This window comes from Myotis yumanensis, unplaced genomic scaffold, assembly GCF_028538775.1.
Source record: "Myotis yumanensis isolate MYYU_CA2020_CCGP unplaced genomic scaffold, mMyoYum1.0.hap1 SCAF_1, whole genome shotgun sequence".
NCBI lineage: Eukaryota > Metazoa > Chordata > Mammalia > Chiroptera > Vespertilionidae > Myotis > Myotis yumanensis.
The window spans coordinates 110392736-110407185 of NW_027223752.1; the positions used below are offsets into that span (position 1 = coordinate 110392736).

At 43.7% G+C, this 14450-nt stretch overlaps 1 protein-coding gene and 1 pseudogene across 1 annotated transcript; both read left to right on the forward strand.

The window, feature by feature from the left end:
* Nucleotides 1-419: 419 nt before the first annotated feature.
* Nucleotides 420-7505, forward strand: LOC139004909 (zinc finger MYND domain-containing protein 11 pseudogene; annotated as a pseudogene).
* Nucleotides 7506-10301: 2796 nt separating this feature from the next.
* GJD4 (gap junction protein delta 4) lies at nt 10302-13615 on the forward strand. Its single transcript, XM_070407417.1, has 2 exons — nt 10302-10426; nt 12264-13615. Exons 1-2 carry the CDS (start codon nt 10324-10326, stop codon nt 13298-13300), a joined length of 1140 nt encoding a protein of 379 aa, XP_070263518.1. The 5' UTR covers nt 10302-10323; the 3' UTR covers nt 13301-13615.
* The last annotated feature ends 835 nt before the right edge of the window (nt 13616-14450 follow it).

Below are 14450 nucleotides of genomic sequence, written 5' to 3' on the forward strand. Positions count from 1 at the left end.
GGAAGGGTTAGACACTGATTTTACAATGAGGAAACTTAGTACAGTAACTCTCCCAGGGTCAAGAAGCTAGAATTTTAATCCCAGGCTGTCAGACTCCAGAGCATGGGTACTTTACCTTCATGTACTAGGCTGCCTTCCATAATTATGTTCATGTAGGCAGATGTTTTCTAACATCTTTTTTGGATACAGACTCCTTTATTCAAGTTGTGTCTCAGCCAAAGCATAAAAAATAATGCAGATAATAGTGGAGGTGTGTGGCTGAAGTAGTAGGAGTGGGTCAGATCTGGAGCTTCGATTCTTTCCTCCACTTTATTTTTTATTTTATTTTTTTAAAAATATATTTTATTGATTTTTTTACAGAGAGGAAGGGAGAGAGATAGAGAGTTAGAAACATCGATGAGAGAGAAACACCGATCAGCTGCCTCCTGCACATCTCCTACTGGGGAAGTGCCCGCAACCCAGGTACATGCCCTTGACCGGAATCAAACCTGGGACCTTTCAGTCCACAGGCCGATGCTCTATCCACTGAGCCAAACTGGTTTCGGCCTTTCCTCCACTTTAAATACCTCTCTAGACCCCAGGGCTCTTAGGGATACATTCCTCTTGCTAATTGATTAATATAGGCCTCAATTTTTCTTCCCTCTAGTACAATAATTTTCAAAACATGCAATACCTGACTATTTAGTCAGGGGCACTGACCTCTTTTCTCTTAGATTATCAAATAAATATGACAACAGCCAACAATATGTCAAAAAAGAAATGACAATATCTGTGGTGTGAATGCCCTGTCTTGAATCATAAATATATGATATGATATGATATGATGTTATATGACATGTAATAGAGTTGCATCTTATTGGTCATGTTACATAATTAGGTTGCATCTGATTGGTTAATTCTTGGTACCAAAAATCCTTATATACAAGTGCTAGAGGCCTGGTGCATGAATTCGTGCACCAGTGGGGTCCTTTGCCCTGGCCTGCGGGATTAGGCCAAAACCAGCTCTCTGACATCCCCTGAGGGGTCCCGAATTGCAAGAGGTGCAGGCCAGGCAGAGGGACCACACTGGTGCACGATCGGGCCAGGGAGGGATGTGGGAGGTTAGCTAGCTGGAGAGGGACTGCAGGAGGGCTCCAGAGCATGTCCAGCCCATCTTGCTCAGTCCCTATCAGCCAGACCCCAGCAGCAAGCTAACTTACTGGTCAGAGCGTCTACTCCTGGTGGTCAGTGCACGTCATAGCAAGCAGTTGAGTGGCCTTAGCATAACATTAACATATTACACTTTAATTGGTTGAATGAACGACCAGACACTTAGCATATTAAGCTTTTATTATATAGGATAGGCACTTGATTTTCTAAAAAGTCACTTTGGAGAAAAACGGGTAAGAAATTACTATTATTTTTTTATAAATCAATACAAAATTATACCTATTTTTTGTCAGATTGGCAAAAAATGTATTTTTTGGTGTGCCATAGAATTTTAGTAAATTAGTTTATGTGTGCCATGAGATGAAAAAAGTTGTAAATCACTGGTCTAGTGAATCAGCATTATTAAATTGTCAATTCTGACTCTTCATGGATTCTGTATTTATAAATTCATCGACTTGCTAAAATTTATTTGTAACCCCCAAATCAATATTCATGGGCTTTCATGGACATTTTTGGTCACACAAAACACTAAATGTTCGAGTCACCAGCTAAGGTGGCACGAGGTGGTGCTCTGCCTCCTTATTTCAGTTTTCATATTATAAACAAAATTTTTAAAAAACAGTCTAAAGCAGTGGTTCTCAACCTTGGCTGCACATTAGAATCACCTGGGAATCTTTTTAAAATCCTGATTTCTGGGCCTCATCCTCCAGAAATTCTGTTTCTTTGTTATGGGGTGAGGCCACAACGTTAGTAACAAAGAAACAGAATTTCCGGAGGATGAGGCCCAGAAATCAGGATTTTAAAAAGATTCCCAGGTGATTCTAATGTGCAGCCAAGGTTGAGAACCACTTGACTAAAGAGCCAAGTTTTTCAAAAACTTTGTGCTTTTTGTTGGTGATTTCACTGTTTAAAATACCCCCAACACATGGTGCTGAAGTGCTGTCTAATGTCAGAAATACAAAAAGGTTGTGATGTGCCTCACAGAAATGTAGTGCTGTAGGCTGTGAATTCAATGTTAATAAGACAACGATATCAAATCTACTATATATATATATATATATATATATATATATATATATATATATATATACTAGAGGCCCGGTGCACAAAAATTTGTGCACTCGGGGGGGAAGAGGGGGTCCCTCAGCCCGGCCTGTGCCCTCTCGCAGTCTGGGACCCCTCGGGAGATAATGACCTGCTGGCTTAGGCCTGCTCCTGAGTGGCAGAGGGCAAGCCCAATCCCTAGGTGCAGCCCCTGGTCGGGCTCAGAGCAGGGCTGATTGGGGAGTTGGGGCGCCACCCCCTGTCATGCACAGAGCAGGGCGGATTGGGAGGTTGCGATGCCACCCTCAGTCACGCTCAGGGTAGGGCTGATTGGGGGGTTGGGGCACCGCCCCTGTCACACTCAAGGCAGGTTCAATGGGGAGGTTGCAGTGCCACCCCCTGTGATGCACAGAGCAGGGCCAATCAGGGGGTTGGGGCACTGCCCCCTGTCACTCACAGAGCAGGGCCCATCAGGGGGTTGGGGAGCTCCCCCCTGTCACGCACAGAGTAGGGCCGATAGGGGAGTTAGGGCACCGCCCCCTGTCACCCACAGAGCAGGGCCAATCAGGGGGTTGGGGCGCCCCCACTGTCACACTCAGGGCAGGGCCGATGGGGAGGTTATGGCTCTACCCCGTCACACACAGAGCAGGGCCCGTGGGGGGGGGGGGGGGGTTGGGGCACCACCCCCTGTCACACACAGAGCAGGGCCGATCAGGGGGTTGGGACGCCACACCCTGTCACACACAGAGCAGGGCTGATCAGGGGGTTGGGATGCCGCACCCTGTCACAGACAGAGCCGCAGGGCGATCAGGGGGTTTGGGCGCTGCCCCCTGTCATGCTGATCTGGTGCCAGGAGACCTCGTGGCTCCGCTGATCCCGGTGCTGGGAGGCATATTACCCTTTTACTATATAGGATAGAGGCCTGGGGGCTGGCTGGTTTGCCCTGAAGGGTATCCTGGATCAGGGTGGGGGTCCCCACTGGGGTGCCTGGCCAGCCTGGATGAGGGGATGATGGCTGTTTGCAGCTGGTCACACACCCTTCAGGGTGGGGGTCCCCACTGGGGTGCCTGGCCAGTCTGGGTGAGGGGCTGAGGACTGCTTTCAGGCTAGGGGTTTTGACTGAAGCTCCCAACCACTCCTTTTTTTCTTTTTTTTTTCTTCTGGGCCAGCTTTAGCTCTGGCTCTAGCTCTGAGGCTTCCGCTGCTGGTTTGTTTGCCGTTCTGTAATCGAAACAATGTATAACTTCAGCTCTGAGATCCCAGCCGGCTATATTTGTTAGAATGTTTCAAACTGCCAGCTCAGAGGCAAGTGAGGCGGGGAACGTTGGAATCTGCAGTCACTGGAGCAAGCAAGCCTCGTGTTCGCTTCCAGCTGCCTGGCTGCCAGCCGCCATCTTGGCTGACAGTTAATTTGCATAAGGATACACTGATTAGCCAATCGGAAGGGTAGCGGTCGTACGCCAATTACCATTTTTCTCTTTTATTAGTGTAGATTGACAATATATTATATATGTATGATAATATGTATATTATGTAATATGTATAATATGACAACATACAATATATACATAATATGATTATATATACACTAGAAGCCCATTGCAGGAAGATTCCTGCAAGAATAGGGCTTCGCTCCTGTCTCTGCCACTGCTACCCTGCCCAACTCTGCTGCTGCTACCCCACCCATCTCTGCCGCTTCTCTCCCGCCCATCTCCGCTACCTCAGCTCCATTGCTTGGCTTCCTTCTACGGTGTCTTCAGTCTTCGCTCCCAGCCAGTATATGCAAATTAGCCGCCATCTTTATTGGTGGTTAATTTGCATATCGTGCTGATTAGCCAATGGGAGGCGTAGCAAAGGTATGGTCAATTACCATGTTTGTCTATTATTAGATAGGATGTGTGTGTGTCTGTGTGTTACATAAGATGTTTTTAAATAGAAACACACATAAAGCACAGTTATGTATTGATTGGTTGACAAAGATGTTGTGACTAGAGGCTCCTAGAAACCTAACTCTGTCTTTCCCCTATGAATTTTTAGTATTCACTAATTTTGTGTTTGTGGTAAATTTATAGAATGTAACTACCACAAATAATGAGAATTGACTGCATTGAGAGAGTCTTAAAGTCCCAATAGTGAGGCAGAACTTCATTTAAATTAATCCTAATTTTCAGTAACCCTATAAATGAAATATAATTATCTCCAATTTATAGATAGTAAAACTAAGGCCTAAATAATTTGCCAATGTCACTAAGATAGAGTGGATGAAGTCCAAGCTTAATAGCAGATGACTCTGTTGTTCTCTTTCCTTTTTGCTAAGTTCATTTTGTGAACTAATCCTAGTTGGTCATCTTGCACAATTCTGCCATATCCATGTCCCTGACACCCACTAGGTTTCTTTTTTATTGGTTTGAGCACAATACTCCCCCAAATCTTTCATACATGCTGTAGACACACACATGACATTTTCTATTGATTTAGGATTCTGTTATATAGACAGTGCCGCATGTTTGATGCTCTAGCCACATCCATCTCTTCCTTCTCTTTCATACCCATCAGGCTTCTGGCAGCCACTGAGGTTAGGATATCAGGCAAAGCAAAAATGTCTCTTAGTATGAGAGAGGGGGCAAAAAGGAGAAAGAGGACAAAAGACAAAGATTGGGGACAGTGTGGACTTAGAGAAGAGAGAAGAAAAGTGGTAAAGTTGGGAAGGGAATAGGCAGCCTTGTCTGTTCAAAAGATGTGCAGAAGCAAAGAGAAAGACCAAGGGTGGGAATAGAGAGGAGTGGATCCTGAGCTGCACCAGTCACTGACAATTGTGTAATTCATTATATTTGAAAACAATTTTCATTTATATAATCTCATTTGCATATCACAACTACTCCGTATAGGTGAAGGACACATCTGTTTTCTACTTTACTGGTGAGAAAACCACGGCATGAAGAGCTCTAGTGATTTACTCAAGGTCACAAAATTCTAATTTATTTCATATCCAAAAATAGGCTATTCATATCACACAGCAAAACTCAGTAATTGCTTTCCTAGTGTTTTGATTTTTAAGCCAATTCCATGAATAGTCTATCAGGCTGCAAAGATATTTTCTTGTATTTTATGCTTGAACCATATGACTGTTTTAATAGTTTTACTTAGCTACAACTTCTGTAAGTTTTATTGCTCGTGTTGAAACATTTGACTTAAATAAATTAGAACTGCTATTCTTTTTAAGAGGGTCAAAATGTTTTCAATGGATGGAAACGTCATGTGAATAAAGATGAAAGCAACTTTGTTGTACTCCTCTACTGGGAATCTTTCTAGGGATATTACTAAAGTCAAGAATATATCAGAAATGAAGAAAAGATAGGAATATAAAGAATAGCTTTCATGGAAAATTGAAATCATTCCTTTTAAAGTTTACAATTTCTACCCTCAGCCTTGAAGGATGGGTTCTTTCCAGATAGAAAGGTGACAGCCACAATACGATTTTGATTCAACTATAGTTAATGTCAGGAGGTCTAGACAGTGATATTTTATTACAAACTTAACAGACATTTATGCAGCTAATTCAATGGGAGAAGCCCTGGGCTAGACGGGGCTGAGAGATACAAAAGAAAATGAGAATAAAGTCCGGGGGCGGGCGGAGGTGCAGGTGGCGGCCCTGAGCGGCCACCAGCTCACACACTGGCCTGTGAACAGCATCGTCTCCGCAAGGAGACCCAAGCAGTTAACAGGTCATGGCACATTAAAAAAAAAAGATTACAGGCAGATACAAAAGCTCTGTATTGAGAGTATACAGAACCAGAAGCAAATTGCCAACATTGGTGGACTTAGGGAAGAAAGAGCAAAAGTGATAAAGATGGGAAGGGAACAGGCAGACTTGTCTGTTCAGACGATGTGTGGAAGCAAAGAGAAAGACCAAGGGTGGGAATGCAGAGTTGCAGACTTTGAGATGCACCAGTCACTGACACTAGAGTAATTTTTTATATTTGAAAATAATTTTTATTTCTATAATCTCATTTGCATGTCATAACCACTCTGTAAAGGTGAAGTCCATCATATGCATCCAAAAGAGACCACCTGTCAGCTGAGCTTGGCTGTGAAAGATGGTCTTATTGTTGAAAGTCTCACTGTGGGATGCAAAGGTTCAAAAGCTGGTATTGAACAAGAAGGATATTGGTTGCCAGGAGATGAAATTAGGAAACAGAAAACCATGACTGGTATTGTTTTGAATGCCATCTGCCTGGAGAGGTGTTGATATGTGATCTGTGTTTTCATGTGTATCATTCCAAGTTTTTGTCTGATGACTACAGGCTTAGACACAGCAGTAGTCACTGGCAGTGCCTTGTTTGCAGGACCATCAAGAAGAGAAGTACAAACAAACAAGAGATGAGCACATACCTGAGGTTTATTGTCTCCTCATGAAGGAGAAGGCTATAGACCTCAATAAAAAGGGGAAGGACAGCAAACACCCGATGTACCGGAGGCTGGTGCACTCAGCAGTGGATGTCCCCCATACAAGAGAAAGTGAATGAAGGGAAATATCGAAGTTATGAAGAGTTCAAAGGTGATGGTCAGCTACTTCTCCACAACACAGTGATTTTCTATGGAGCAGACAGTGAGCAAGCTGACATAGCAAGGATTCTGTTTTAAGCCACCTGTCATGAGATGGATGAGCTACAGCTTTGTAAGAACTGCTTCTATTTATCAAATACTGGTCCTGACTATTGGTTCTGCTATCCTTGTATACCTAATCATGAACTGGTTTGGGCTAAGATAAAAGGTTTTGAATTCTGGCCAGCCAAGGTAATGCAGAAGGAGGACAATCAGGTTGACGTCTGCTTCTTTGGTCACCACCATTAAAGAGCTTGGATTCCTTCTGAAAACACACAGGACATTGCAGTCAGTGTCCATCGGCTTTGTGTATAGCACATTCTGGGTTGGGGAAAGGCCTGTGATAAGCAGGAACTGAATCAGCATTTCCTCTGTGAAGGAAGATTTTGGAAGTCTAAGAATGAAGACCTTAGGGAGGAGGAGACAGAAACCAGTATCTCCTCTCCCAGCAATGAGCAGCTCACGGTCACTCAGGAACCAAGAGCAAAGAAAGGGCATTGTAATCAAAGTGTGGAACCAAAAAACAAAGAACCAGAACATGAAACTGAAGCAATCAGTTCCAGCCAGGAAATCCCCATAATGCCTCAGCCAACTGAAAAAGTTTCAGTGCCAACTCAGACTAAGAAGTGAAATGCCTCTTCACCAAGAATGCTGCATTGAAGCACCAGACCATTAGTGATGGAGTGTGTCAAAGCATGTGCCATTAGGATATTTATAACATCATTCTCGGATCATACAAAATTATCAACTTAAAAATTAGCCTGAGAGAACCAAGATGGCGGCATAAGGTATAAACCTGTGCGTGCTGCCTCCCACAACAACACTGAAATTACAACTATAAGACAAAACAGCTATCATCCAGAACCACGGGAAAGCTGGCTGAGTGGAAGTTCTACAACTAGAAGGAAAGAAAGAAGTGCATTGAGACCTGGTAGGAGGTGCAGATGCGCCAAGAACAGAGGTACGCAGGCGTGCGCGAGGCGGATGCACCTTGGTGCACAGTTTTTTTCAATCGGAAGGGGATACAAGCTCTCGAACGCACTGAGCTCGTTTAAGGCAAGATTCTGAGGTCCCAGACTCCTACGGGGAGAAACTGGACTGTCTTGCAGCAGTTTGGAAAGTGAGGGGGGCTTTCTCACAGAGCTGCTTGCAGGGATCATTGTTGCTGTGGGGGCACGGGACTACAGAGATGGGACTGCAGAGACTGGAGTCACGGAGACTCGGAGTCTCGAGGAGTTGCAGAAACACTGAGGACAGTCGCTCCGCCCTGGTGATTCTCTGAGACCCCGCCCCACTCAATTTACATCCCCTCCCAAGCTGTGCTCAGTGGTGCAAAGGAATCACCTTGGCTTTTGCAGCCAAATCTAACTGCAGCTGGGTTAGAGAGCTCCAAACCTTCCAAATTCCAAACAAAGAGGAGAAATCTGCTGCTATCGCTGTAGCTCCTGCTGGGTGCACTCACACAGTGGTTGACTTGGAGATAGAGGAGCCAGGGTACCCCTGGTCAGATACCAGATTTCAACTCCTCACATCCATAAGGGACACACTCAAGAGGCAGACTCAGTGAGCACCAAAGCCCCACTGAAGCAAGTCCTGCCCCATAAGGGTGTCTCCAGCACAGCAGTTCTTCTTATAGACACAGTGGGTCCTCGCAGTCAGCCAAAAATGCGAAGACAAAGAAACATGTCACAAATGAAAGAAATGGAGGAAAGCAAACTAATGGAGGACATAGAGTTCAGAACCACAGTTATAAGGTTACTCAAAAATCTTCTACGAACCTCCGAGGAACTTAGTGAGACCTTCAAGGATCTTAATGAGAATGCCAAAAAAATGGAAAAGGACCAGTCAGAAATTAAACATACACTGACTGAAATAAAGAATAATATACAGAGATCCAACAGCAGATGAGAGGACCCCAAGAATCAAGTCAAAGATTTGAAATATGAAGAAGCAAAAAACACCCAACCGGAAAAGCAAAACAAAAAAAGAATCCAAAAATATGAAGATAGTGTAAGGAACCTCTGGGACAACTTCAGGTGTACCAACATCCAAATTATGGGGGTGCCAGAAGAAGAGAGAGAGCGCAAGATATTGAAAACCTATTTGAAGAAATCATGACAGAAAACTTCCCCTACCTGGTGAAAGAAATAGACTTGCAAGTACAGGAAGCACAGAGAACCCCAAACAAGAGGAATCCAAAGAGGACCACACCAAGACACATCATAATTAAAATGCCAAGGACTAAAGACAAAGAGAGAATCTTAAAAGCAGCAAGAGAAAAACAGTTAATTACCTACAAGGGAGTACCCATATGACTGTCAGCTGATTTCTCAACAGAAACTATGCAGGCCAGAAGGGAGTGGCAAGAAATATTCAAAGTGATGAATACCAAGAACCTACAACCAAGATTACTCTACCCAGCAAAGCTATCATGTAGAATTGAAGGTCAGATAAAGAGCTTCACAGACAAGAAAAAGCTAAAGGAGTTCATCACCACCAAACCAGGATTATATGAAATGCTGAAGGATATTCTTTAAGAAGAGGAAGAAGAAGAAAAAGGTAAAGATAAAATCTATGAACAATAAAGTGACAACAAATAAATACTTATCAACAAGTGAACCTAAAAATTAAGTCAGAATAAACTGGTGAATATAATAGAAGCAGGGGCATAGAAAGGGAGTGAACTGACAATTCTTGGGGGGAAGGGAGTGTGGGGGGTGCAGGAAGAGATCGGACAAAAATCTTACACCTATGGATGAGGACAGTGGCAGGGGGGTAAGGGCATAGGGTGGGGTGGGAACCAGGTGGAAAGGAGCTATGGGGGAAAAAAAGAGGAACATCTGTAATAATCTGAACAATAAAGATTTATTAAATAAATAAATAAATAAATAAATAAAAATTAGCCTGCTATATTTGGTCAAACATTTAATTAATACCCCTAATGCCTTGGCAGGGCCACATCAAATGATTTCTTGGGCTGGATGTTCCCCAACCCTGCCAGGAATTGAGAATGAGGACAAGAGCCTTTCGGGTTATGATGGGTTATGCGTCTCTTAGAGAAGACAAATCATGAACATTTTAGTGTTTCTTTAACAAGTGAGATGGTGTGGAAATGTTTTCAAGGAGAAAACACCTTTTTTCATAGAGAATTTACTTGGCTAGTTAACAGAACTTTTCTTTCTTGGATTAAAGTGTAGTCACTTCTATTATATATCCTAAAGCCTCTGTCTCTCCTGGTGGGGACATGTGAGCACTACTAAGGGCCTGGAATGTCCCAAGAGGGTAAGAATAGCCCACATGAGAGATGACTCCTGCTGTCTTCTGGTCCCTGCAGTTGTCAGGAACACTTTGCCTTAGAGGCAAACAGCTCTGGGGCGTCTCAACAGAGACAGAAAAACTGACCTCTTGTTCCTGGGCTCAAATTTTTCCTTTCATATTTACAGCTTTCATTTTTAACTCTTTTGTGGCTAACATACATTTGTTTCTCCAAAGATTTCCCACCTCCTTGGAGACAACAAGCTTCTGATGTCCCCAGCAGCCTTGAGTCTTCAACATTCTGGAAGCATGGACCGTTTGGACTTGCTTGGGTTCCTCATCATCACGTTAAACTGCAATGTGACTATTGTGGGTGAGTACAGGAAACACCCCCAAAGCTCTTATTCTGTTTTTTTGTTTTTATTGGTTTTCCACACCCACACCAACACAAAGTGCAAAGGTCTGTGTACTGCTAGAGTAAAAAAGGGCTGTGGTTCAAGCTTCTGATTTCACCATGGTTCCTCTATCATTTAAGGAAGTCTGGGTGTGAGTGTTTTTCTCTCCTGGGGCCTCTTCTTGCTGATACTCTGGTGGTGAGTCTAAAGCCTGAGCAGGTGAAAGGGGTAACACTTCTCTGGCTGCATTACCAGGAAAAGATAAATTAATGCCTCAGTTATGCTTTCTTCTTGTTCTAGAGTTTAATCTTGAAGCTTAATTTGTAAAGATTAGCAATTTCTTTTGTGCTTTAAACCAAATCCCAATTTTAGTTATATTTTAAACAAAAAAAGTAATAAGGACTTCTGAATTTAGTGCAGATAAGACAAATTTTTAGAGAAGTATGGGTGTCCTAGAAAAAGGGACTGAGAAAAGGATTAGTCGTTGATATTTTTCTTACTCTTTATTTTGTATAATTGAAACAAAATCAAGTTAGTCTTTAAAAGTTTGAGTCAATAACTTTATCACATAATAATATTATTTAACTGACTTCATTTATAATAGAGTTTTGTTTTTCTATCAGGTGATGTTTTCTGTATCTCATCACAAAACAAAGTATTTACAAATTATTTTCACTGAGTCTTAAATATATTTCAAAATAGTTGACTATGACACGAAAAGAGGACTTTTGAAGTTATTTTGATTCCCCAGGTTGGCCATATTTATTCATGATAAGTTGAAAAAAGACAAACCTCATTAATTCATAATAACTGAAATAGGGGAAAAGGAATTCTAAATTACTGAAAATTCTGAAAAATTGAATATTCTTAAATAATTTTTTTGTCAATCCTCACGGGAGGACATGTTTATTGATTTTTAGAGAAAGGGAAAGAGAGAGAGAAACATAGATTGGTTGCTACCATAAATGTGTGCTGAGTCAGGATGGAACCTGCAACCTTGGTATGTGCCCTGATGAGGAATTGAACCTACCACTTTTTGGTGTACGGGACACACTCCAACCAACGGAGTCACCCGGACAGGGTTTAAAGAAATTTGATTCTAAGGGCCATACAGCAATATTAAGTACAATCCCTATTGCCTGGCCGGTATTGCTCAGTGGATTGAGCCTTGTCTCATGAGCCAAAAGGTCGCTGGTTCAATTCCTGGTGAGGGCACATGCCCACATTGCAGCTCCATGCCCAGTAGGGGGCATGCAGGAGGCAGCTGACTGAAGTTTCTTTCTCCCACTCCCTTCCTCTCTCATATCAATAAAATATGTATTTAAAAAAATAAAAACAAGTCCTGTTATTAAATGAAGGAGGCCTTGTGGACCATTATCATAAATGAAGACTTATTGTATTTGCTCTACACAGTTACAGGAATGCACTAACAGCCTTTAAAAAGTTTAATCTCCTAAAAAAGTAAGATCTTATTTGCATCATTCATTTTATCAGCTCAACTTTCTTTCTAGAACTTTCAGTCCAGGAGACATTACCAAAAGTCTGAATTAGCAGAGCCAAATTAAACATTTTCTGTAATTACGCTTCTTTAACATCTGCTAATTTCAAAACATTTTACAAACAAGTAGTTCACACAGTGTCTGACACATTGTAAGTGCTAGATAAATATTTGTCACATGCAAACTAGGTGATACTGTTGCTGTGACTAAAATGCATGCTTTTGGACCTTACACTTCACTCTCAGCCCCAGGATATATGTAAACATCATTGTTAGGACGAAGTCTGTTTCCATGGTGGTGCCCTTCTCTTTTCCAGGGAAGATCTGGCTTATCTTCATGATCCTGCTAAGGATGGTGGTGATCATTGTGGCTGGGTCCCCCGTTTACCAGGATGAGCAGGAGAGGTTTGTGTGCAACACTCTGCAGCCCGGGTGCGCCAATGTCTGCTATGATGTTTTCTCCCCAGTGTCCCACCTGCGCTTCTGGCTGGTCCAAAGCGTGTCTGTTCTCCTACCTTCAGTGGTTTTCAGTGCCTATGTGCTGCACAAAGGAGCTGAGCTCGCTGCCCGGGGACCCTGTGGGCCAGATGGTGGTTCAGGAAGCCAGGACCTCGCAGACCTGAGCCCCAGGGATAGGCTCTGCCCTCTGCCCTGCAGGGAGGGGCGCAGCCTAGTGGTTCCAGACTTCTCCTACGGCTACATTGTGCACCTCTGTCTCCGGACCCTGGCAGAGACAGCTTTAGGGGCCTTGCATTACCTCCTCTTCGGATTCTCGGTCCCCAACAGGTTTTCCTGTGCCCACTCTCCCTGCTCTGGCTCAGTGGATTGCTACGTCTCTCGGCCCACAGAGAAGTCCATGCTGATGCTCTTTCTCTGGGCACTCAGCGCGCTCTCTTTGCTGCTCAGCGTGGCCGACCTGCTCTGCAGCTTGTGCAGGAGGACTCTCGGGGAGCCAGGACCCGCCGAGTGTCCCCGGGAAAGGAGGCCAGATCCGGTGGTGATGGATAGGCCCGGGGAGGAAAGGGTGTTGCTAGCACACCGGGGCCTGTGGACCAGAGGGCATGGAGCCCACAGCCCCAGTGGTCAGTGGGTTGTGTCGGGGCGGATGGAGCTTCCAGAGGAGGATGAGAGTGAGGGGCTGTCCTTTACCAGCGACAAGGTCTCCAGGGCTTGCACAGAGCCTGGGGGCAGACCTCATGCAGAGGTCCCTCCGGACTCCCGAAATGAGCATCCCTTAAAACCCCACCATCTGCAGGCCCAGCACTGCCCGTCCAGTCTGTGGCAACCCTCAACCCGCCAGGCTGGCGCTGGGAGCGCCCCTCTCCTGGGGACCAGAAGGTCCGAGTGGGTGTGAAAAGGGCGGCCAGGCAGTGCAGTGACTGAAAGACTCGTACCCTAACATCACCTTGGCACGTGGAAAATCTTTATGTTCCTGGAGAATATCAATGGGCAGGAAGGCCAGCTGGCCTGTGACAAGGACTTCGTGGGACACACACAGACTTGTACTATTGATTTAATTTAGATCACCCTGTCTGCTGAAAGAAACCCTGGCATTCAAATTTGGACTGGAAGCTAAAATGATTGATTGCAAAGTGTCAGGTTGCTTAGGGATTATGCTATACTCTGACTGGCTTGTTATCTTATTCTTTATCATAGTATGTGCTTTATGTAAAGCATGTTCTTTTACATTAACAGAGTTCATTACTGTTTTAATATTTTCCAGTGAATTATTATGAGTCTTTTTCTTTTTATTTGTTTTTCATTTTTTCCTTTTTGTTTATTTTTCTGCTTGTATAAAAAAAAAGGCACCTTAAGCATGTCATCAGTAGAGACACATTAGTTTAACTTCTCCAAACCCCTTTAATAAAATTAATGGTGATTGCTTATGATATCCCACTTCATACTTAATTGTTATAGGAGACAAATGACAAATGCAGAAAATATGACTAGTTGGGGTTTTTAGAGGCAATGTTGATGGTTATAGCATGCAGATGAAAGGTGCACAGAATGTGGGTTGGCCCTGACTTACTTGTTTGTTCTGTGTCTCTGAGTGGTTGTCCTCACTGATTAGAGGGCCCACTTGCACTGTTGATGAGTGGCCCTTGCGCTGTCCCACGCTTGTAGGTTGGGTTTCATCTGTGTCCTTTAGAGGAAAATTGTACCTTCAGGTTGCGCTGAGTCTTCATGCTCCAGTGTAGCAGATGAGAAGCATGGGGAATGCTGTGGTTTCACAGTTCTTGCCCCTCTGCTCATGGAATGGGCACAAGCTCGTTGCTGCACTTCTCTGCGTTGCTTTGGTTTGTGTGACTCTGTTAGATCTTTAATGCTGCCTTTAATTGCCTGATGGGAGGATGAAGTGCAGCAGAAAGAGCTACTATGGGACAGGACAAACCTGTTCACTTTCATCAACAGAGGAGAAGCCATCTGTTATACTTTCAGAATTTACAAATATCCTCTGGTCCCCAAACACAAAATGGTCGAGGAAGACATATTACTCTCACCAT

Excerpts from the sequence above, each read along its gene's own strand:
- GJD4 (XM_070407417.1), top strand. The coding sequence starts at position 10,324 with ATGTCCCCAGCAGCCTTGAGTCTTCAACATTCTGGAAGCATGGACCGT. Across the intron at positions 10,427-12,263 it reads CTGCAATGTGACTATTGTGG|GGAAGATCTGGCTTATCTTC; the intron begins GTGAGTACAGGA and ends TCTCTTTTCCAG.